Below are 23,208 nucleotides of genomic sequence, written 5' to 3'. Positions count from 1 at the left end.
GATGAAGAATAAGCCATGTGTGGAGCGGACCTGTGTGGTCGAAGTAAGGTACTGTGTGCACCGTGTGTGTGTGTGTGTGAAAAAAGTGTTTTTGCTGGAAAACGGCTTAACCATCCAGCCATAGTTAGATTTGGAAAAAAGTTTAGGTAGTACTCCAAAGTGGAGTTATGTATTTGTTTCATTGTTTTGTCATTAATAAAAGTGCACAAAAGTGCTTTCAAAGTACCGTTATGTGTCCAGATCTGTGTGTAAAGGGTGAAAAGTGAGCCTCAGCCAGTAGGCTACGTTTACAATATATATATATATATATATATATATATATATATATATATATATATATATATATATATATATATATATATATTGTAATTTTCCAACATGTGGAATATATTTGACTTTATTAATGACTCAATGGAATCAACCAAAATTACACATTTCTCAAATTAAAAATTTATTTCCAAAAAAATAAAGTGTCACAATTATTGGCACCCTTGTTTTCAGTACTTTGTGCACCCTCCCCTTGCAAGGATAACGGCACTGAGTCTTTTTCTATAATGTTTAATGAGATTGGAGAACACATTGGGAGGGATCAGACCATTCCTCCATACAGAATCTTTCCAGATCCTTGATATCCTTCGGTCTGCACTTATGGACTGCCCTCTTCAAGTGAAACCACAGGTTTTCAACAGGGTTCAAGTCCAAAGACTGAGATGGCCATTGCAAAATGTTGATTTTGAGATGAGGGTCTGGAGGTAGCTGGGTGTAGTCTGGTCAAGGCATCAGTTGGCTAGTACAAGAGTCTTGAACTGGATGCGAGTGGTGATCAGGAGCCAGTGGAGTGAGTGGAGCAGTCCAATAGCGTGGGAGAAGCGAGGCAGAGAGAACACCCGGCGAGCAGCGGAGTTCTGGATGAACTGGAGCGGACGGGTGGCGCACCCAGGGATGCCGGCCTGGAGGGAGTTGCAGTAGTCTAGGCAGGAGAGTACCAGGGCCTGGACAAGGAGATGTGGGGAGCAGTTGGTGAGGAAGGGATTTTTCATATGTTGCTCAGGAAGAATAGGCAGGTGCGTGCTAGAGTGGAGATGTGCTGGGAGTAGGAGAGGCAGGGGTCCTGGGTTACTCCGAGGTCCTTGGCTGAGGAGGAGGGAGCGAGCGTGGTAAATTCCAGAGGAATGAATAGAGAGAGAGAATGTATGCATGTCTCCAGGCGTATGTGGTTTTCACGATCACATCACCTTCTTGCCAAAATTGTGCCATAGCCTTATGTTTTCGCATATTGTCACTGATTTGCCCCATTTCCACTGTACTTTATGCATCCAGAGCAGGTCAAACATCATAAAGAAATCACAAATTGTGTGTCCCTTGCTGCGATTTCATCGGTCATTGTGATGCTCGCTCACAAAAAAAATTTTTGCGACGCGACCTCCTCCATTGAGATGCAACGGGCACTGTTTTTCCGGGCTTAATTCTTGATTGTTTCAGGTCTGAAATTAAAAAAATGTTATCCCGAAGGTGATTGGCTACTTTTGTAATTACGCTGCATGCCTGTAAAATGACCAGCCCCTACATAGGGACTACTGTCAAATGACCAGTGACGACTGTATACCTCGGTTGTATTTGCTATTGCAAAGGGTGTGCAGTCACAACTGTTGTTCATTTACATTGTGTCTCTCTTCTCAAAGTGTGACAGGAACACCCACAACTCAAATTTGTAGTGAATGGTAGCATACGATCAGAAAACAACAACAGCTTGTTGTTTAAAAGCATACTTGCAAAAGTATGCTTTTAATACTGCACATGACTGACAGTATGTCATTTTTTTTTGACTAAATGAACCCCCACCACCCCCAAAGGTCTAAAACAGGTCACCATTTCTCAGTAGAATGCTTTCTTATCAAAACAAAATGTGAATCACAAGCTTCCCACAGAGATACTCCTTGGGTCATACAGGGGGATATATTCATATATCATTAATCTTATTAATATTGCATGCCAGTAGTGAGACTGAGTGAGAAAAATACTAGTACGGTATATCTACAGTATTGACAGAAGCTGTTATTGTGTGTAAGGTCAAAGCACTAATCTATAGTATGCCTTGGAGTAAAAGAAGCAGTATGAACCAGTCCACAGTATTACCAGTAAGGGCCAGACTGAGTTGCTTCCACTGTCACTCTGTAACCAATGTTAGCATACATTAGCTGAGCTCAAGTGTATATGAATACAATGCAGTTTGTTTTTAAATCAACCTAAATTGTTTGTCCAGCATGGTGAAATGTTTTTATTTTTTTAACTCGTCCTTTTGATGAATGCTCAAGTATAAATAAATAAATAAATAAATAATAAGACTGAGGATTGCTTTCACTCTAAACCTAAATAATATATATATATATATATATATATATATATATATATATATATATATACAAAAAAATACAAATTTCATAATATGATAATTTACTTGTGTTCTAGTGTGTGTTTCAAAACACAATCTGCATGATCCAAAAAGACACACAACATTCTGGAGAAATCTACACACTACACTTCACGAAACATGAAATGCCTAATACAGTATTTTTCACATTCATGGTTACTCATAGAACCACACATAACTACAGTGATTTTTTTTTTTCCAAACAGCGAGCCTATTAGTCCATACATTACTATCACGCTTAACTATTCTTTCGGAGGAGGTTTTATAAACAGGTGTCTGCATAAGGCATGATTCATAAAACAAAGGTTTTACCTTGATAATCAGACAGGGCGTCTTCATTTTCAAACATTCCTCTTTTCTTTGGTCCCTGCAGGTTGTGCTTGGATTTCCACAACGGCTTGACCAGTTGGATTAACTCAGGCAGCTCCAGAGTCAGTGCTCCTTGCTGGTAGGTGGAGAGTGTCCAGACAGAGCTAGGAAGCAGCTCCTCACCTGCCATCCACCTTCTGCCTAGCTCTGAGTTCAAGAATCTATTTAATACAGGCATCCTCCTTGATGCTCACTTCCAGCACTACAAACAAGCAGAGGTACTGCACAGGACCGTATTGTGGGACAGCAAGATCAGTGTTCCTCCTACTCCCTTCTATGTGCCTGTGTCTCTCTCTGACTAAACGAAATGCCCAAATGTACTCTCAAGGTCCCTGTAGCCTGAGTAACTATTCCTAAGTGAGAGAGCGAGAGATTGAGAGTGAGCGAGCTAGAGAAAGTGTGTGTGTGAGAGAGAGAGAGAGAGAGAGAGAGAGAGAGAGAGAGAGAGAGAGAGAGAGAATGTCAGATTCCCTCTCTGATATGTCAGTCTGCATAACAAGGCCACATAAGGCTGAGGAAGAACAAGAATTCAGTGGATTATTATTATTATTATTATTATTTATTTCTTAGCAGACGCCCTTATCCAGGGCGACTTACAATTGTTACAAGATATCACATTATTTTTTACATACAATTACCCATTTATACAGTTGGGTTTTTACTGGAGCAATCTAGGTAAAGTACCTTGCTCAAGGGTACAGCAGCAGTGTCCCCCATCTGGGATTGAACCCACGACCCTCCGGTCAAGAGTCCAGAGCCCTAACCACTACTCCACACTGCTGCCCACAGGATTACTCTATGCACCCCACTCAGACGGACAAACACAGGGAAAATGTACCTGCTGCAATGAGAAATACGTTTTTTGGTTTTGGTCAATACCAGGCTGGAATGACAGATACACAAATATTAGGAGAGCTCCCAAGTCCAAACGAGCACATAATGAACAGAGAGGTTCAACATCTCAGCAAACAAGTTCATAGCTGTCTGTCCCTGATTGCCCTGCAATGCGCTAATGTATTACGGCTGTAATGCTAAGAAGATTGCAAGAATTTATAAACAGTAACACAATTCTAGAAGCTTTTAGCTTCCTTTCATTTTACAGCAGTCCGTCCAAACGGGATTGCGCCTGCTACTCAGATCAGCTGCCCATTTGTCAGCTCGAAGGGAAAAACAGCTCCCTGATTTCTAAAGGAGTTGAGAACAACGGAGTGCAGGAAAACCAGCAACAGGATCTGAATATAAAGAGATAAACCTTTCACCCCCCTGGAATACTCTCACAATACTCTCTCTACTTTGTCCAAGTGGACAAGTATGAGTATGAATACCCTTCATTGTGCCAGTTTAGGTTAGGTTAGTGACATAGTAAGAAAATGACCATATTTGTATTTTGATTGTAGGGAGATGAAGAAGGCCTGTGAGGTGCAGCTAGGGATGTACTGTACAGTCGGGGCCTGGGTGAAAGCAAAATAACTAGTACACCATCAAACAATGCAATACAGTGGCAATCCCAGACCAAGCTTTGTAAGAATATTTCTTAGTGTACACCATACAAGACTGTAGTCTGTACCATCAGCTCCTCACCTTCATAAACACAGCTTGACAAGGGCACATAAACATCCAGCAGTGACGTATTAGTCAAACTCAAGTTTCATAAACCAACTCTGATTCACAGCCAATTTGGGGAGGAAATTCAGTAGTTTTAAATGGATGCATTTGTTTCAAACCTACTGTATATAAAATAAGATCCCAAACTCCAGAACATCACACCACAGCTAGCATGGAGCTTGTTCAGTCCATGGTTCTGGACAAAGGTAAATGGTGGCACAACAGTAGCCACAAGGGTATACATCATTGGTAGATAGGGACTCACATATTTTCATATTTCGACACACTAAAGAAAATGAACAAATACACATTTCTGTAATGGTATCATACCCGTTCCAGAGTGCTATTAAGATGCAATATTTATTCAAGATCAATTGTGTTGCCAATGGTGTGGTCTGTCAATAGTTAGAGTACCACTTCATAGTACCACAGGTAACTCATAACTTTTCTGCATTGCCAGGCTAAATATTAGAGGTCCTACAAAAAGTTGGGAAAAGCCCTTTGTGTTTCATATTTAGTGTAACCCCCTCCTCCCACAGTGCTGTTTATTTGTTTTGCAATTATTTCCCTACCAAGCTAAGAATGTATTATCGCTTTAATCCGAGCAAGGACCATACTTTTGCCAGAACCCTGTTAGAATCCATTTTGTGTGTGGGTGTGTAGCATTATCGTCCTTTCCTTAATCCCGCACTCTGTCCAAACTAAACTATAGGAGTTTATCTTGCATCCAGCCCCTAGCAAACCTCCAGTTGAGGTTTTATTGACTCAAACTATCCAAAACTCCAAAACAAATCACACTAAATTACGTATCTACTGTACCATAAAGACATGGACTTATGTACAGTACATGCAAATGTATAGACATGTTATTTTTTCTGTTGCTAAGGTTCAAGTAGTATATTTTACAGCTCATTTATAGTACAAATACACCCACCCTTCGTTATATTGCCCCTCGCTAAACTGTGGATTCGGATATATTCGCATTACGAATTATTGTTAGTTTTATTTTGTACTGCACAACACAAACACAAATATACAAAACAATTAAAAACAAAGCATTAATATCGTACTGTTATCATATACACACAAATTGCACAATAACACAAAGCAAATTAAATATCTACTTGCTGAAGCGGGTTTTATTTTAGCCAGCAAGGTGTTCACGTGTGGCAGCAATGCAATAGCAAAAGTCACAAGGCAGTGACGTCAGCTCCCTAGCAACAAACCTTCTACAGTGCCTTGCATAAGTATTCACCCCCCTTGGACTTTTCCACATTTTGTAGTGTTACAACCTGGAATTAAAATGGATTTAAATGGGATTTTTACCATTTGATTTACACAACATACTTAACACTTTGAAGGTGCAAAATATTTTTTATTGTGACACAAAAGTTAATTAAACAAAAAAAAGACATTTCTTGATTGCATAAGTATTCACCCCCCTCAGTCAATACTTGGTAGAAGCACCTTTTTGGGTAAGTCTCTACCAGCTTTGCACATCTGGAACCTGCAATTTTTGCCCATTCTTCTTGGCAAAATTGCTCAAGCTCTGTCAATATGGATGGGGACCGTTGGTGAACAGCAATTTTCAAGTCTTGCCACAGATTCTCAATCGGATTGAGGTCTGGGCTTTGGCTGGGCCATTCTAAGACATTCAGGTTCTCGTTTTTAAACCACTCCAGTGTAGCTTTGGCTGTGTGTTTAGGGTCATTGTCCTGCTAGAAGGTGAACCTCCGCCCCAGTCCCAGGTCTCTTGCAGACTGAAACAGGTTTTCCTCTAGAATTTCCCTGTATTTGACTCCATCCATCTAGCCCTCAATCCTGACCAGTTTCCCAGTCCCTGCCGATGGAAAGCATCCCCATAACATGATGCTGCCACCACCATGCTTCACCGTGGGGATGGTGTTCTCAGGGTGATGAGCAGTGTTGGTTTTGCGCCACACATAGCGTTTTGCGCTAAGGCCAAAAAGTTCAATTTGGGTCTCATCAGACCAGAGGACCTTTTTCCACATGTTTGCTGTGTCTCCCACATGCCTTTTGGCAAAATCCAAACAGGATTTGATATGGGGTTTTTTCAGCAATGGCGTTTTTCTCGCCACTCTTCCATAAAGCCCAGCTTTGTGGAGTGTCCGGGTGTGACAGGGTGGCTGGCGGTGACATCACGGCAGAAGAAGGAAGGTAAACACACAACAGGCAAGTACTGCAGTTAAAGGCGGTGCTGTTTTTATTCAGCAAAAATAAATCAAATATTTTAACAAAAATAAACTGTGCTCACAGAGCAAAAATAAAAGGTTTAAACAGAAACAAAATCACGAACACAAAATATAAACAAAACCCAGGTCAGGCTGAGCAATTGCCTTCACTGCTCCTAGAGTTTTTAATTTAGTTTCGTTTTTGCTCGCGCTCTCTCTTTCCGCTCTCGTTCCTCCTCTTAAACACCCACCATGAGCTGGAGAGCTGCAGGCTTTTTATACAGGTGACCATCTCCCAATTAGCAACAAATTAAATCACCTAATTAATTCGGGAGATGACCACCTTCTGCACGAGTTTTCTAAATACTGTGTGGATGGGGCTTTCCATCCACGCTACTAAATAATAACAAACAAACGGCTACGCCGTCACTTCTATAAACAAAACAACAAAACCCACGACGTTTCGCCGTCATATTAAAACACTAAATCATAACGATAATATTAATACAAAACACTGAAGGACGGCACCTTGCTCGTCCTATATAATAATAAAACAAACAAATACAAAATAACACGGACGGAGGGGGAAACCCTGTTCTAAAATAAATATACACATTTAATCAGCAGGGCTTACTACCGCCCTGCTACACCGGGTTATAGTTGTCCCATGGACGGTTTCTCCCATCTCAGCTGTGGATCTCTCCAGCTCCTTCAGAGTTACCATTGCCCTCTTGGTTGCTTCTCTGACTAATGCCCTCCTTACCTGGTCACTGAGTTTTGTTGGACGGCCTTCTCTAGGCCGAGTCGCGGTTGTGCCATATTCTTTCCATTTTTTAATAATGGATTTAACGGTGCTCCGGGGGATGTTCAAAGTTTGGGATATTTTTTTATAACCCAACCCTGATTGGTGCTTCTCCAGAACCTTATCCCGGACTTGTTTTGATAGCTCCTTGGACTTCATGATGCTGTTTGTTTAGATATGCTCTCTAACAAACTCTGGGGCCTTCCAGAAATAGGTGTATTTAATCTGAGATCATGTGACACTTTACTTGCACACAGGTGGACTCCATTCAACTAATTATGTGACTTCTGAAGGCAATTGGTTGCACCAGAGCTTATTTAGGGGTGTCACAGCAAAGGGGGTGAATACTTATGCAATCAAGACTTTTCAGTTTTTTATTTGTAAATAATTTTGAAAAATATGTAGATTTTTTTCCCCACTTCGACATTATGGACTATTTTGTGTAGATCAGTGACAAGAAATCCTAATTAAATCCATTTTAATTCCAGGTTGTAACACTACAAAATGTGGAAAAGTCCAAGGGGGGTGAATACTTATGCAAGGCACTGTATGTTGGGAATTGATTTTTTCAATGCAGCGGATTTGTGCATTTGAGAAAGGAGAGGAAGACTCATGAAATGAATTGGAGACTGAAGTTGATGAGAAGAAATTACCCTCTGCAGTACGAATCAAAACAGTGTGCTGCTTTTTATACAAAAAATGAGAAAAAGCGGGTTGCGTAGAGGATTTATATTGGACCCTGACGCCACCGATAAAACGAGGGTGTGGTTTAACAGTATTTGTTATTAGCCTGTTTGTTTTTCTAGGGGTCTCTCGCTATATCGTGGGCCTTGATATATAGCGGATTTATATTGGACCCCGACACCCACAATATATCGAGTGGGTGCTGTACTATAATTCTAACACATGTAATGTTTTTACCCTAAATTGGGGTAACCCAATGTAAATAATTGTATGGTTCATTCCACGCCAACTCAACCAGAAAAGGGACATTTTGTTGCCTGTCCGTCTCAGATTTTCCTAGAAAAATTCACCTGGGGGTTTTCAGACACACTGAGTTCAGAAATGATAGCCAGTATTTTTTTTTAAATTTCCCCTTCGACCTGTGACCTTGCAAAGGTCAACCTAAAGTGAGAAAGGGACCTTGACCAGAAAAATCACCCTGGGTGTAATTTAGATGCTACCATCATGTGTAGCACCTCGTTCTACTCGTATTGAATAGGGCTTTTCAGAAAAAATACTAGGAGCACCCGACTCACTTCTGGCAAATTACCAGATGAGGGGTAACTGACAAGTTTTATTCGAACTTCAGCCTAACCATTTACCCTGTAGGGGATGTGGGTATGTGGCAGTCTGGCTCGCAGTGGTGATGTGTGATGACGTCACGGACCAGGAAGTAACTGAGTCAAAACAGTGGATGGGCGGGTGAAGCTGAATGCAAAGGCATTCAGCGTGTTTAATAAACAAAACAAAAGATTTAAACAAAAACAACAAAACAGAAACCAAAGTGCACGAGGGCCAAACGAATAAACAAACAAACAAGTAAGTGTCGTGCTGGATACTCCAGCACGTTTTAGCAATTGTTTTTAAATGCTTCTTTCTCTCCGCTCCCCGTACTCTCCTCTCTACACTCCAACCACGAGTGCAGAGAGCTGCAGGTTTATATACTCTGGCCGAGGAATTAACTAGTTGTTAATTATCTTATTACCCCTCGGCCAGAGTCTGCACGCGTTTGGTAAGGATGCATGACTGTCAGCTAGTTAAATAATCAGTAGCTGATCAGCCATGCATCCTCACAGGGGTTTTAAATATAATAATAAAAGACGCGGCGCTTTTACCCGCGCCGCAAACAAAAATACAAATAATAATACATAGGGGCGGGACACTCCGCCACACGGTCCTAAAATGTAAGTATTGCTGTAAGACCCTTAGGTACCAGTCTTCCAAATTCTGTGAAAAACATTTGGTTTCAAGTCCCACCACTGGTCATTAAACCCCCTTGAAATTTGATTTTTCGCTATTTGAAACCAAGTTTAGGCCGTAATAACTTGCGTTTTTGGCAGATTTTTGAAGTTGCATTTGTCATGCATTCAAGCATTGCTTATAGCCACTTTGGTGAGGCTAAAGTGCCACATAGTTCTATCCAAACTGGCTATTTCTAAAACTTTGCATTCTCTGAGGATTGATCTAGAGGAAAAAGTAACAGTATGTGCTTCCACTGGCACTAGCTTGGAGCTGACGGGTTATGAACTTGCATGGGACTTGGGACTTCTTTGTTACGATGACACATTTGAAATTTGCCAGAAGTGAGTCGGGTGCTCCTAGTATTTTCTTCTGAAAAGCCCTATTCATTACGAGTAGAACGAGGTGCTACACATGATGGGAGCGTCTAAATTGCACCCAGGGTGATTTTTCTGGCCAAGGTCCCTTTCGCACTTTAGGTTGACCTTTGCAAGGTCATAGGTCGAAGGGGAAATTTAAAAAAAAAAATATTGGCTATCATTTCTGAACTCAGTGTGTCTGAAAATCTGAGACGGACGGGCAATGGCAATGATTAAGTTGGCATGGAATGACCCGTATTTATCTGACTGCAAATATACTGTTGGACATGAAAGCTTGTATCCCCATATATATAAACAAAAACATACAGTTTATATATATATATATATATATATATATATATATATATATATATATATATATATATATATATAAACAAAAACATACAGTATTCTACAATAGTTTTTCTATAATATACAATATTACTGTATTCTGTATAGTTATCTAGAGTAAACTATTGTTATAGGCAACTAATACTATTTTTTGTATGAGATATCTCTACTGCTAAAGTTACTGTACCTATAGGCAAACAACCCACAAAGAAGGTAAATCTCGCATGGAAGGCAGAAATATGGAAAATTATAAATATTTATAAAAATGTACAAAATTGTAGGACACTTTTACAGATGGATGGGCAGTGTGACCTGTTTATCAGTGGCTGGTATCTATGTGTCAATCTCTGGTAAGCACCACTCTAATTCTATTCAACCCACAGTAAAGAAAAAAAAAGAAAATTCCAGGTTACTTGGAGAATTCAACAGATAAACACAAGAAACCACAGCCTGTACCCAATACCGAAATCCTGAGTAAAGATTAAAGATTGAACATTTAATGCTAAAAGTGTTTTCAGAAAAACTAATCTTAGCTTTATGCCTAAGAACTAGAGATACAAACATGCCAGGGCAGGATTAACTATACTAAGATTTTTAAAGGGGTATTTACCGTTTGCATACACATTGGTGCATTTAGAGCTAGGTAAGGGCAGCTTTGGTTGGTTTTCTACTTTGAAATCCAACCTCTTCAGCTGCCAAGGTGGGGCACAGTATTTAGTCTTCAAGTACTTGACCTTGCATGTGAGTTCATAGATTAAACAGATTTAACATTATGGGTATGCAGATCCTGGTTATAGCATATATTGATGTCCTAACTTCCTTTGTGAATGTGACAAACTGTTGTACTTGGAAGGTACCTAGTTTTTATCTAAATCTGTAGAAAATCTAACTTTGAAAATTGAGGAGCACTTTTTTTTTACAGGCCCATTGTATTTAGATGTATTATTGTGTAAAATGGTTCAATTCTTTCAAGTAGGTGTTTAGAAACAACTTTGTATACTATCTGTTCTTACCATCTAATTGGGCAAATAGGTACATAATGTTTTGTAATAGAAGTGTGCTCATATGCTATGCAAGATAAGCATACAGGCTTTTATATGGAACTTTATTAGAAAATAGTTGAAGAGAACGCCAAATACAAGGCTTCAGTGTAGCCTTGTATTAATGTTAGTGTCACAACTTACCATTCTGATGTATAGTAAAGCATATTTATAAACATCTCAGCCCCCAGAACATTTTCTCAGAAAGCCTAGGTACTGAATTGCATGATTATATGGTTGTGTATATAAAGCAGTAGAATGGGCTTTGTGTAGAACACTTTCCTATGATGTTTCATGGTAGGGGTCATTGGTGTAAAAAATAATAAGCCACGGTATATTGTGGAGACACACCTAGGACTTAATGAGATTACTGCTGCCCTATAACAATATATACTGTATATATCTGAAGGCCACCTTAAAGTTCTCTTAGGATAGCTCAACAAACTGGGAAAATGGACACAACACACTTTTTCTAATGTTGAGAATGCATACCAAACAGCTCGTACACCAAGGTCAGTACAGATTGGAGAGTGTCTTGAACCCCCCCCCCCCCACCACCACCACCACCACCACCACACACCCCCCTCCCCCCCCCCCCCACACCTGACCATTTAAAAAAGGAACTGTCCTCTTCCATCACCACTGGGAACTCAAGCATTGTGCGTTGTAGATTCTCGGAAATGAGGGAAGCGATTTTGATAAAAGCACAATAGACTAAACAAGCTACACGTGGTTCAACTCTTGTGAGCAGAGTTCAGAATCCACACACTACAGGGCTTATTCATATTTTGAAGGCCGTAGCCAAGTAACACTAAGAAATCAAAACCAAAAGGTTTATGTGTGCAAAGTATATATTAGGATGTTTTCCTTTGATACTTAAGTAATGCAGTTGATATTTCATGTGTTTAGAAATTATTTTTTGCATATTTATTTACACATATTAAAGGCTGTAGCCAGTGTGCCCAGTTTCCTATGAGGTGGTAATTTCTGTACTGGCATTCTAGGTAAATGCACTTTTCCTAACCACAATACTGATTCCTGAAGATATTTAGCATTATGTCATTAATAAAAAGGTATTTGTCTACAGCTCTTTTCTGTACATGAAACTTGGCTAGGCTAGGTGGTTTGGAAGATGCCCTCCATGGACATGGATAAGATTGCTGGTTGCATTTGGTAACATATTTTAGGACATGCATGCATAACAAATATAAGATTGTTGATAACAGCAACTTTACAGAAATTGTACAAGACTTATTGATATTCTGTCACAAGCAAAGTTAAAAAAAAAAAAGACTTTAAAAACCTCTTGCCCCCAGCTTAACAAACTAATCAACACCGGCCTTTTTAGAGCACCACAAAATCAAAGTAGAATAAACATGCAAGGTGCTCATTGAAGAGAATAAACCAATACAGTGCTGTATCAGATGTGATACTGAACAGAGAATGCTCTTTCAAATCATTTTAAGAAGAACACAGAAAGTGTTACAGGAAGGGCCCCAGACTGGTGGGAAAACATCTGACTCATAAGTCCAATACAATTGAAATATTTGCCCAACAAACACGCCATATGGCCTAGAACCATTCATTTTTAATTTAACAGCGATTCTACAGGAGTGATGCATTTAGCACCAGAAGCACTTCTAGTCCATTAAAGACAACCCTGTCGCCTGATTATCTCTGTATTTAATCACAGTTTTCAAAGCACAGCAAGGTCAGAACCTTGCATTTCTGGGAAGAGAATTTTTTTTCCTAGAAGAATACAATTTCCGACTTTTTAGAAAAAAACACGGGGGATCCTAATTGCTGCCACACAAAAGGTAGATACAAATCACTAGCAAAACACAGCACTGACTTGTGCTTCTCAATTGATTGATGAGCGTCTTTGCACTGCTTCAAAAAGAACAAAAACAAACCCGTTATCTGCCACTGCTTGTGGCAAGCTTTCTTTCTTCTTTCTGTAGGGTAATGTGTGCTTCTGTTCACAAGGCAATCAGTAATGTTCTGAATATTAGGGGTTGTTGGAAAGTAGACAATTCTATTGGATCTGTCTGTTGGAGTTCCTTCCTTGATATGCAAGGCACGTCTCTTTGCCATGTAAAGTCCCACTCCCAGTCCTGTATTTTAACTAGTCATTTTAACATTTTCATAACATGTCTTACTTCACCTTTACAGCTTGAAGGACATACATATATTCAATTGCCCAAGATCATAAAGTGAATCCACGATTAGCTGGGAGTCATGCACTGAACTTCTCAGTTCTTTGGTCCAACCACTAGACCAAGGTGCTTTCCAAACATTTAGCCCAATATTCAATTATTCATCTTTTTCATGATATATAATATGATCTAATATGTGGTTATCTGTCTCATGAGCACACTGTTTATTTAAAATACCTAATATAAATATTTTATAGTTTAGGTTTGGTATGTTCCACAACTAATCCATTGTTAAACAGAGACTTGACAAATTTACTTTAAAAAGGATTTACTTAAAAATTTCTCTTGGCCCACAGTTCTCTCAATCGTAAAGTTCAATGCATTTAAAGTTCACTGTGGAAAATTACAATATGCGCCAAATATCGCCATCATTTTCTTTCGTAATACTAAGTACATTACACAGTATCCATTAAAATCTGGGAAGAATAACTACTTCTTTAGCACGAAGCGTTGCAGAAACAAAGCAGAAATTATTGCCAATAGGGCATATCATTCCAAGATATAACCTCCCTCCCTCAAGACCTCCATATTAAGCAAAATGAATTCATTTCCAAGCATACTTCAAACCTTTGCTTAATAAGTACTAAGGAAAATACTGGATGATGACATGTGACAAATTCCTTTAATGTACCAATTGATTTTTAAAAAAATTTATATTCAGAGTGAGAAGTGTTTGCAACAGATATGAACCATCTTCCCCTTCCACTGCCATTGTACTCCAATGTACTGCAGGTGCATTTCATTTCTGATTTATTGTTATTTTTGATGCATTTCTTCCTGTTTTACATATGTTGTGTAGAACAAGGATACATGTATAATGGTTAGCCTGTCCATCATTTTTTTCTCGTATTTACTTTAATCACTTTGAACAACAACCGGCAATGTTTTTAGTGACAACACTAGTGCAGAGCATTGTGCAGTGCCTGTCTGCTGATATGTCTATCATTATGGCAACTAAAGTCACCACTGTGTTAAACATGCAGATAAACAAACAGACACAGAAAACCAATAAGAATATATTTTCACCAAGCTTAGTCTAAAGTTGTATACAGAAAAAGCCAAGGAGACATGAAGAAAATGTTATCAAACTTTATTATTCTTCAAGAACTTACTCATGACTTCCCGACCAGGAAGGGCGCTAAGTGAGGTTGGTGGCACGCTTTCACAGAGCTGGGCCGACTCAATGGTAGGACGGAACCGGAAGTCGTCCCTCTTGGAGAAAGGGTGTAGTTTCAAGACTGCTAAACAAATCTATTGTGATCAGCTGTGGGGCACGCAGCGATTGGATAGAGCGTGGCACCATGCTGATCACAGCTAGAAGTTTGGCAGTACAAAGGGGACACAGCTACATGAATACAGCCCCTTTAGCTGAAAATACTAATGCGCCGGAACTTTGCTTTTGTTTTGTGTATTTGTGTTACAGAGGAGTAGCGGATTGGGAGCTGCAGCCACAGAGCCAGCACAAACCCCAGAGCACCACTGCCTACATGAGCACAACAACACGGCAACAACACCACTCCCAGAGCACTTTTCCATGCACGGTTGGAATAAACAATGGGACTTTATTAGTTGTTGATATTTTTGATTGGGTATTGAAAACCTGCTGTTTTCCTCTATACCATTGCTGGTATAGGGGGACTGTGATTCTTTTAAATAAAACAGACATTTGTTTGGATTACAAATTACACAGTATTGGGCATTCACTTCTTCCCACACCACACACCTCCTGACATGGTCCAAAAGTGTTGTTTCAGATATTGCTAAAATTTTATATGTATGTACTAATAACAACCCCCAGGGCAGAACTCTCAACCAACATACATAAAAAAACTGCAAGAAACCCTATGAACCATTGAACTTATTTTGCTCCAGCAGGTTATACTTCCGAAGCAGACCCTGGTGCATACAATATAGGCTTAAAGTTATTCAGGCTGTAATTACAACAATTGTAATATGTTTCTTTGAAAATATTTAGCTTTATCTGAATGTCCTTGGCATTTGAGACTGTGCGTCACTTGTATCTCAGGACTTTGGTATATCAAATGAGTTTTCACTCATGGTTTTTGAAAATCAGACCACAATTGTTGCATTTCCAATCATACTGCAGTGAGATTTACAAAGATATTTTAGTACTTGCCCAGACCAGTAAGATAAAAGGAGCAGCACAGTAAATACTCAATTTCTTTATATTTTCTTATCCAGATGCTCGAAAACAGTGATAAAAAATGAATGCTGTGCCTGTGTCAGAGATGCACGTAAAATGATAGTCTACCTTATCAAGCCTTTCGTAAAGGCATGAGTTTGCATATTGTTCACAGTCAGCTTCAGTATCCTTTTTAATGTGATATGGGTAGATGCTAAAGGATAAACACATACAATAGATATACCCATCCAAAAGAATTTAGTGTGGGTACATTTTAACATGGGACAATGAAAAGCCTGGAGGCATTATTATTTATTAATCAAAAAATGCAATAGGTTCTCCTGATACCCATCCCATCTAAAATATTTAGACTGCATTGCCTCCTGTTGTGAATGCTGATAGCTTGTTGAAAAAGTAAAGTGGGTTCAGATAAAACATCCATAATGTGTACTCCAAATATGCTAGCAACAGACTGCACACATGTGGCACTAACCCCTCCAGCTCATTTTGAGCATCTGTATAGGACCGTGCTCTATTGTGTGTTAATTGTCTAGGCTACTAAGTAGACCAAGTTAAAAATAATTTTGTTTTAATTAAAAATAATCTTTTATTCGCATTATTTATTTTGTGTTACCAGTAGGCTAAAGTACAAAACAAGTACGCAAGGTATTCATTTGATTTTACTATTTTGTATTGTATACAGGCTTCTCTCCTAAATCTATCATTTGAGACTCATATGGGAAATATAGCCAAACTTAGACCATTTATTTCCGTATCTGATGCCGAGAGACTAACGCATACCTTTGTTTCATCTACAATTGATTATTGTAATGCACTTTTTTTTATGGTGTCCCAAAACGTGTGGTATCCCGCTTGCAGCTTGTTCAGAATACTGCTGCTAGAATTCTCACTAAAATCAGGAAAAGTGAACATATTACCCCTGTTTTGGCCTCTTTACACTGGCTCCCTGTGTAGTATAGAATTGATTTTAAGATTTTGCTGTTAACTTACAAGGCCCTGAATAGATTAGCACCTAGTTATTTGCAAGAGTTACTGACTCCGTATCTTCCAAACTGCACTCTGAGATCACAAGATGCGGGGCGCTGGTTATTCCTAGGGTCAACAAAAGCAACACAGGAGGTAGGGCTTTTTCTTGTAGAGCTCCGAAATTATGGAATGCTATGCCTAGTGTCAGGGAAGCTGGGACTGTTACAGTTGCACTTTTATAAAATGGCTTTCTCAACTTAGTGGGTTATACTGTTATTTAAATCTGTTATTTAAATGGTCTGATTGTGGCAGCTGTATGTGTGACATGCTATACAAAGGTACTGTGGTTTGTTCTTTTTTTCTGCTAGGTACTGTACAGCGCTTTGCAATACTTTTGTATAAGAAGTTCTATATAAATTAAATAAATAAATAAAATAAATACATGAAAAAAATCAAAGCTCTGGAAATTGGTCCTCTTTACATGTTTTTGAAAAAAAAGCAAGCCAAAATAAAGTAAAAAAGTTTTAAAAAAAATTGGAAATTGTTGACGGACAACAAACATACTGGGAACTCCCCAGACCACAAATGAACCACAAGAGTACTAGAACTTGAACATCAGCCAGTAGAATATGTTTAGTTTGTTTTTATAATACATTTGCTTTTCAAATCATCTACTAAAGGACATACGTGAACATACTGGGACAGTGTTTCCCTGTTGAAAAGTAATAGATCCTGTCTTTAGAGCAGTAAAATAACAAGGTCTAGAGGTGTTCTCCAGAGCCTTTAAGCAAATCTAGGATGGAAGTGAGCTCATCTGCTTCTTTGATTGCTTTGCAGAAGGGTACCTCTGAAATTTCTGTGAATTATATTTGTGAATATATTTTTACCTTTTTTTGTTCTGTCCACCAATCTGACATAGAAGCCTTTCATTGCAAAAATATACAACAAGGCTTTATTAATTTATTTTCCAAATGCAAACAGGAGAAACTTGCTATACTGGATGCATAAAGGTAAAACCTGAACGTACTGGTATTCTATTTTACTAAGTGGTCTACAACAAATTATTTTCAGAGAATCTATCCATAACTATAAAACACAAAACAAACATAATAAATTGAATGATATGGAAATGGCGTGTGCCATTTCAAGTCTTAAGCTTCTTTTACTATTTCCAAATTTGATAGAATCTGTTCTAAAGGCTATTTTTTATGACAGATGTCCCAGTACAAAATGTGATCTTTAACACATTGTAGCTGTATTTAGAACACACAGATATTTTACTTAAAAAAACACAAACATATTACTCAAAAGTATTATTACACCACTTCAGCTGCATCATTGTACTATGGTTAACAAAAAGCAGAACCCTGAAGTCCAAACCATACCACATTTGATTCCAAAGAGAGAAAGGAAATTAAATGTTTAGGTATGACATTTGAAGCATGAATCAGTCATTTAGCATCTATCTGAAACTGAAGGGACACACTCCCCGTGTAGACGGCACCACCTACAAGTCCTACCACCAGAGAACTGCATTCATTAACAAGGTCACCTCTGAAATACCTTCTTTAATTCACAGGACTTCAGAGCAATACACTAAACAAACAAAACACCAGAAAAATTGCAACTCTAGAAGAAAAAAAAGACTGTTCTTCTGGGAAGCAGACAAGAAATCCCCAAAGCCATTTTTTCATAAAAAAAACAACAACAAAAACATGACAGTAGCTGTTTGAAGTCATACAAACAAATATACAAGTGGCTGTATTATTATTTTATGGCATACTAACTTCCATTATGTACAGAGACTTTAAGTAAAGGCTTTGATAGAAGATAAAAAAAAAAAAAAAAAAGGTCTTACCAAGCGTGCAAAAACATATGGCATTCTGTTCAGGACTTTCAAATGCGATTGCTCCACACCTCTGAAAGAAAGAAACAAAACAATAATTAATAAATGTTTTCATATAAGAATATACTGCTTTAGGGGAAAAACATTTCCACCACCTGTCTAAACAGTTGTTTTAAACCTGCAGCACATTGACAATTAGTATAGCAGTGGCTACTGATTAATCTTCATTGGTCTTGAAAATGGTAATAATCTGCAATTTGTTAATGAATCCATGGATAATGCGCTGCAATCATGAAAACATAAAGGTCATTGTCTGCAGGAGGACCCATATGGAGCCCAGTACATTACAGTGAAAATGATTAAAAGTTTAAAGCATTGAAGTACACCCCCCAACAAAGTGTTCATGTTTTGGTGGATGACAAGGGAACTATGGGCTTTCCTTAGCATAAAACACCATGGAAGTGGACAAAAGTCCTACCAATGATCCTTTATTGTCCCAAGAGCTTAGTTTTAACAGCAGTCCCCAGGAATTATAACTTTTGGATATATATGATCGAATGGCATCATACATTTTAGACTGGAAAGAAATCAAGAACTGTACTACAGATTAGAGATACTGTGCAGTATCAGGGGTGCAAATTTGGCACTATGGTGCTAGATTCTAGCGCCAGGGTACCTTATATAGCAGCAGCAACATTACATTCTGGCGCCAGTAGAATTTTTTTTATTTTTTTTAATTCCTTAGCAACCATAGAGGTTGGGTCTGGACTACTCACATGACCCACCCACACGCATCAAAAAATATTTACTGTAACACAAAACACTAAAAACTAATAAAAGAGCAGGGAAGGGGTTTTTTATTAGGGCGGGTTTGATAATTTAGCACCAGTAGGTTCTCTGGTGCTTAACTTTCCAAACAGTTTTAAAAGGATTTGCACCCCTGCGTATTCAGGCAGTTATTGTGAAACATTAAATTAGCATGATTATGTACAGCGGAGCACCCATTGAGTCACACATAGTTTGTGGATTGTGTGGATAATGTGCTACTTGCACCCACTACACAATCCACTTATATGATTCATACAGTATGTCTCCTTTTTCTACTCTATTGCTTAGTTTTTCTGACATTTATCTTTTTACATTTTTGTATTTGTGTAGTTTTACCCTATTCAAATTGTGTTATTTTCAATCTCTTATTGCTGAATTGCTTTCCATTCCTGTTCAGTCATAAGGTTCACTCATGTTCTCCTTTGTTCTCTTACTTTCAAATATAGTTTATTTGACTGTGTATAGTTGTAATCAGTGTGAATGAATGTTCGTTCTCATTAGCTGTGCTTCATTAGCATACAGTTAATGTATTCATGCTGCGCGACTGTCTCTTTGCCCTTTAAAAAAAAAACTGCACAATTAAAAAAAAGAAATAATGTTTCTAGATACAAATCTCTGCTTCCCACCAGCCCACTAGATTCAAGAGTGGGGTCCCAATTTAATATGATAGATACTCCAACATTTAATACAGCCTTGTATTGAATTAAACTGTGTAATACTGTCATAATGCAGCTGTCACATAAGGTCTGATTGTACAACTCAAATGTATTTGTCTATCCTCAATATGTACAAATACAGATTTTAATTGCTTTGCAATCTGCAATGCAAATGTGGATTGTTTTAACATTAATCCCATATTTATGCTCTGTAGCTTGCTCTTAAAATTCTTCCTCAAGTCATTCCAGGTACTACACAGAGCTGTTGTGCTCCACCTACTGGTCAACACTGGGATTTGCACCTTATATCTTTCCCAGGAAGGTATGTTTCTGCAATTGTGAAAATTACAAACTAGTACTAAGCACATAAAGTATAAAATGGGCTGTGTGGTCCAGTGGTTAAAGACAAGGGCTTGTAACCAGAAGGTCCCAGGTTCAAATCCCACCTCAGCCACTGACTCATTGTGTGACCTTGAGCAAGTTACTTAACCTCCTTGTGCTCCGTCTTTCGGGTGAGACGTAATTGTAAGTGACTCTGCAGCTGATGCATAGTTCACACACCCTAGTCTCTGTAAGTCGCCTTGGATAAAGGCGTCTGCTAAATAAACAAATAATAATAAAATATAAATTAGGGTGATACACATTACCAGAATATGTGTTGTAGAGTTTGGTTTCTACAGCTGGTGTAAGAAAAAGCATTATTTAGGTCTGTTTGGACTAATCAGATCCAAATTAGCCAGCCAGTCTACTGTACTGCAGCTTAAATACTAGTAAAGTTTTTTTTTACAAAAATGTACAATCTTTTCTAACAGTGCTGTACATCATTGCCAGGGTTATTATAAATACATCTTAACATTAACCCACAGAAAAAAACATATCATTAAATATTGAGTAGTGTTCACTTGAAGTAGAATATAGTATGCATGACTGTGCATGTAATAAAATGAAATTACATTTCTTGGCAGTGTCACTTTGTTCTATCTGTGCAGCCACTGCATGTGTCATGTACAGAAGCTTTCATAATCAAGTTAAATGGAAAAACCAAAGGAAGTCAAGCTGGATGAGTGGTGAATGGAAATTGTTACTTTTAGTCATGCCTTGAGGATCAGGATCACACATTAGCCCTTTTACAGTACTATAATCAGATAGATGGAAACGCAAATGGATGGAGACACAGATGGATCACATTAGTTTACTGTAAAGCTACGTCTCAGTTGGTGCTTATCTTGGCGAGAGCCGAGTTCAAATCAGCATGAAGTTTTAACATCTACTCTCATGTAATGGAAATCAGGATGACCAGTTTCATGGGCCTGAATGTTGTGACTGACAAATTAGTGTCTACTGTGAACAAATGACATTAGCTTTAATAGGACCGCATTTACTAAGCAGTTGAAAAATGGTATATGTTTTTGGGTTGCTACATGGACTGTGTGATAGGACACCCATGTAAAAAAAAAAAAAATGTAATGACCATACCTGACCAAAGAGGTATACATCAACAGGCCTCAGGCTAGCAGCAAAATGATATTAAACAAAAAGTCATCCCTTATGTTGTGGTAGACCCACTTGCAACATGTGCTTATCAATTTAAGTAGTTCATGCCATACAACATCCAGCTATAGAGCCCTACATGAACCTCTGTGGTTGCCTGTACTAGTTTTTTTGTTCTGCAGTGAATTACTTTTTCCACACTTTTAACCACCCTGTATACAATCTATCTATCTATCTATCTAAGTACTGAGTACATGGTTTGTATAGTTTGTGAAACTATAAGAAACAAATATTTTGTCTCATAACACTGACTATGACATTAGTTGTCTACTTGACTTTTTTTTAAAGATTTCTAGATCTTCCCCATATACTGCAGGCAGATTGGTCCTTAAAGAAGATGTGTTTCTAAAAGTGATGCCCCTTTGTGATGTCATTAGTCTATGCACACTTTTATCATGGCTGACCCAGAGGAAGATCTGCTCGGAGACAAAACTGATTTTCAAAAAAATGTTGTGTGTGCGTTGACGACTCTGTACCCTATCACAGGGTCCAAAAACTGAAAATTGATAATAAATAAACTTCTAAGTCCCAATTGATTGTTTTATTATAATTATTTTTTTTTTAAATACATTCTGCATGGCTTTAAAAAATGCCAATGATTATGCTTGGTCAGTGCAAAATAATTTTCATATAATTAATGGATAAAGTATTATCAAAACCAGTAGGGATTCCTGTAATTTAAAGAGTCAAAGAGGAGATATTATGAAAATGTGTCCATTGATTCTGCTAAATAGTGCAGGTAGAAATTGATCATTTAGTTTCACAAACTGTAAAATCCAGGAAGACCTTGTTATAATATTCAATAGAGAAGAGAATATTTTTACTCCAGTTTAGTTTGATGATTTCCATTACACGAGAGTAGATGTTAAAACTTCATGCTGATTTGAACTCGGCTCTCGCCAAGATAAGCACCAACTAAGACGTAGCTTTACAGTAAACTAATGTGATCCATATGTGTCTCCATCCATTTACGTTTCCTTCCATATGATGATGTAGATATCCTTCTGTCTGGTGTTAATGGCTGAAGTGTAATGCTGGCTCCAGGGATCAGCTTATTTTGCCTCCCTGGCGCATCAGCACACACAACGGCTGCAATGCTGGCTCCGGGGATCAACCAAAGTGCGGCCTCCCCAGCGCATCAGCATGACAACCGTCTGGATTGAGCTAAGTAGGGTACATCTCTGGGGTTTTCAAGTGGGCACCTTCCATCCTCAGTGTTTCGTCGACTAGCCCACGACACCTCAAGAGGGCTCGACGGTGATTCTGGCGTCCCAGCATCACCCCCCTCCGTCCCCCACTCAACTCAGCCCAGCTTACTTACCTGTCCCCAGCCAGAATCTTTCCGTCTCAACCACAGCCAGTTGCTGCTCCTCTCTGCTGCTTCAGATAAGTTCTTCACTGTGCGACGCAACTCTTGGCCACTGAATCCGACGTCTCTGAGAAACCGGGTTGTAGAGTGTGCCACAAATCCTCGACAACCCACTTCCACTGGGTAAACCCGAACTCTCCATCCTCGCTGTTCCGCTTCAGTGGCTAGTTGAGCATACCGCAGTTTCTTCCTCTCATACGCCTCATCTACAGCATCCTCCCATGGCACTGTTAACTCTACCAGGTGAACAAGGCGTGCTGATCCAGACCACAAGACAATATCTGGTCGAAGGTTAGTGGTGGCAATCTCAGGTGGAAAAATAAGCCGTTGACCAACATCTGCCAACATATTCCAGTCTCTAGCAGCTTCCAGTTGTCCTGGGCGAGGATTGGTTTTAACACCTTTTCTTGGTGGTTGCTCTCCTGGGCGGAGGAATGTTGTCTTTTGTGTGTAATGTTTTGATGGAACAGGTGGCAACTTATTGGTCTTGTTACGCTTGTC

General features: G+C 38.8%; 1 protein-coding gene across 2 annotated transcripts in view; it reads right to left on the bottom strand.

Annotated features, from left to right (window-relative positions):
• Nucleotides 1–23,208, bottom strand: part of LOC117411529 (cAMP-specific 3',5'-cyclic phosphodiesterase 7B-like) — a 69,932-nt gene that overhangs the window by 36,335 nt on the left and 10,389 nt on the right. The window contains exon 2 of one of the 2 annotated variants that reach the window (XM_059025211.1): nucleotides 18,316–18,376. In XM_059025211.1, coding sequence (XP_058881194.1) covers nucleotides 18,316–18,376 — 61 coding nt within the window. Of the gene's footprint in view, nucleotides 1–2,743; nucleotides 3,179–18,315; nucleotides 18,377–23,208 lie in introns of those variants that run through there. The other variant, XM_059025210.1, reaches the window with a different exon arrangement.

This window comes from Acipenser ruthenus, chromosome 6 (assembly GCF_902713425.1).
Source record: "Acipenser ruthenus chromosome 6, fAciRut3.2 maternal haplotype, whole genome shotgun sequence".
Classification (NCBI taxonomy): domain Eukaryota; kingdom Metazoa; phylum Chordata; class Actinopteri; order Acipenseriformes; family Acipenseridae; genus Acipenser; species Acipenser ruthenus.
Note: the sequence above shows the minus strand (reverse complement) of the source record. Positions and strands in the feature narration are given on the sequence as shown.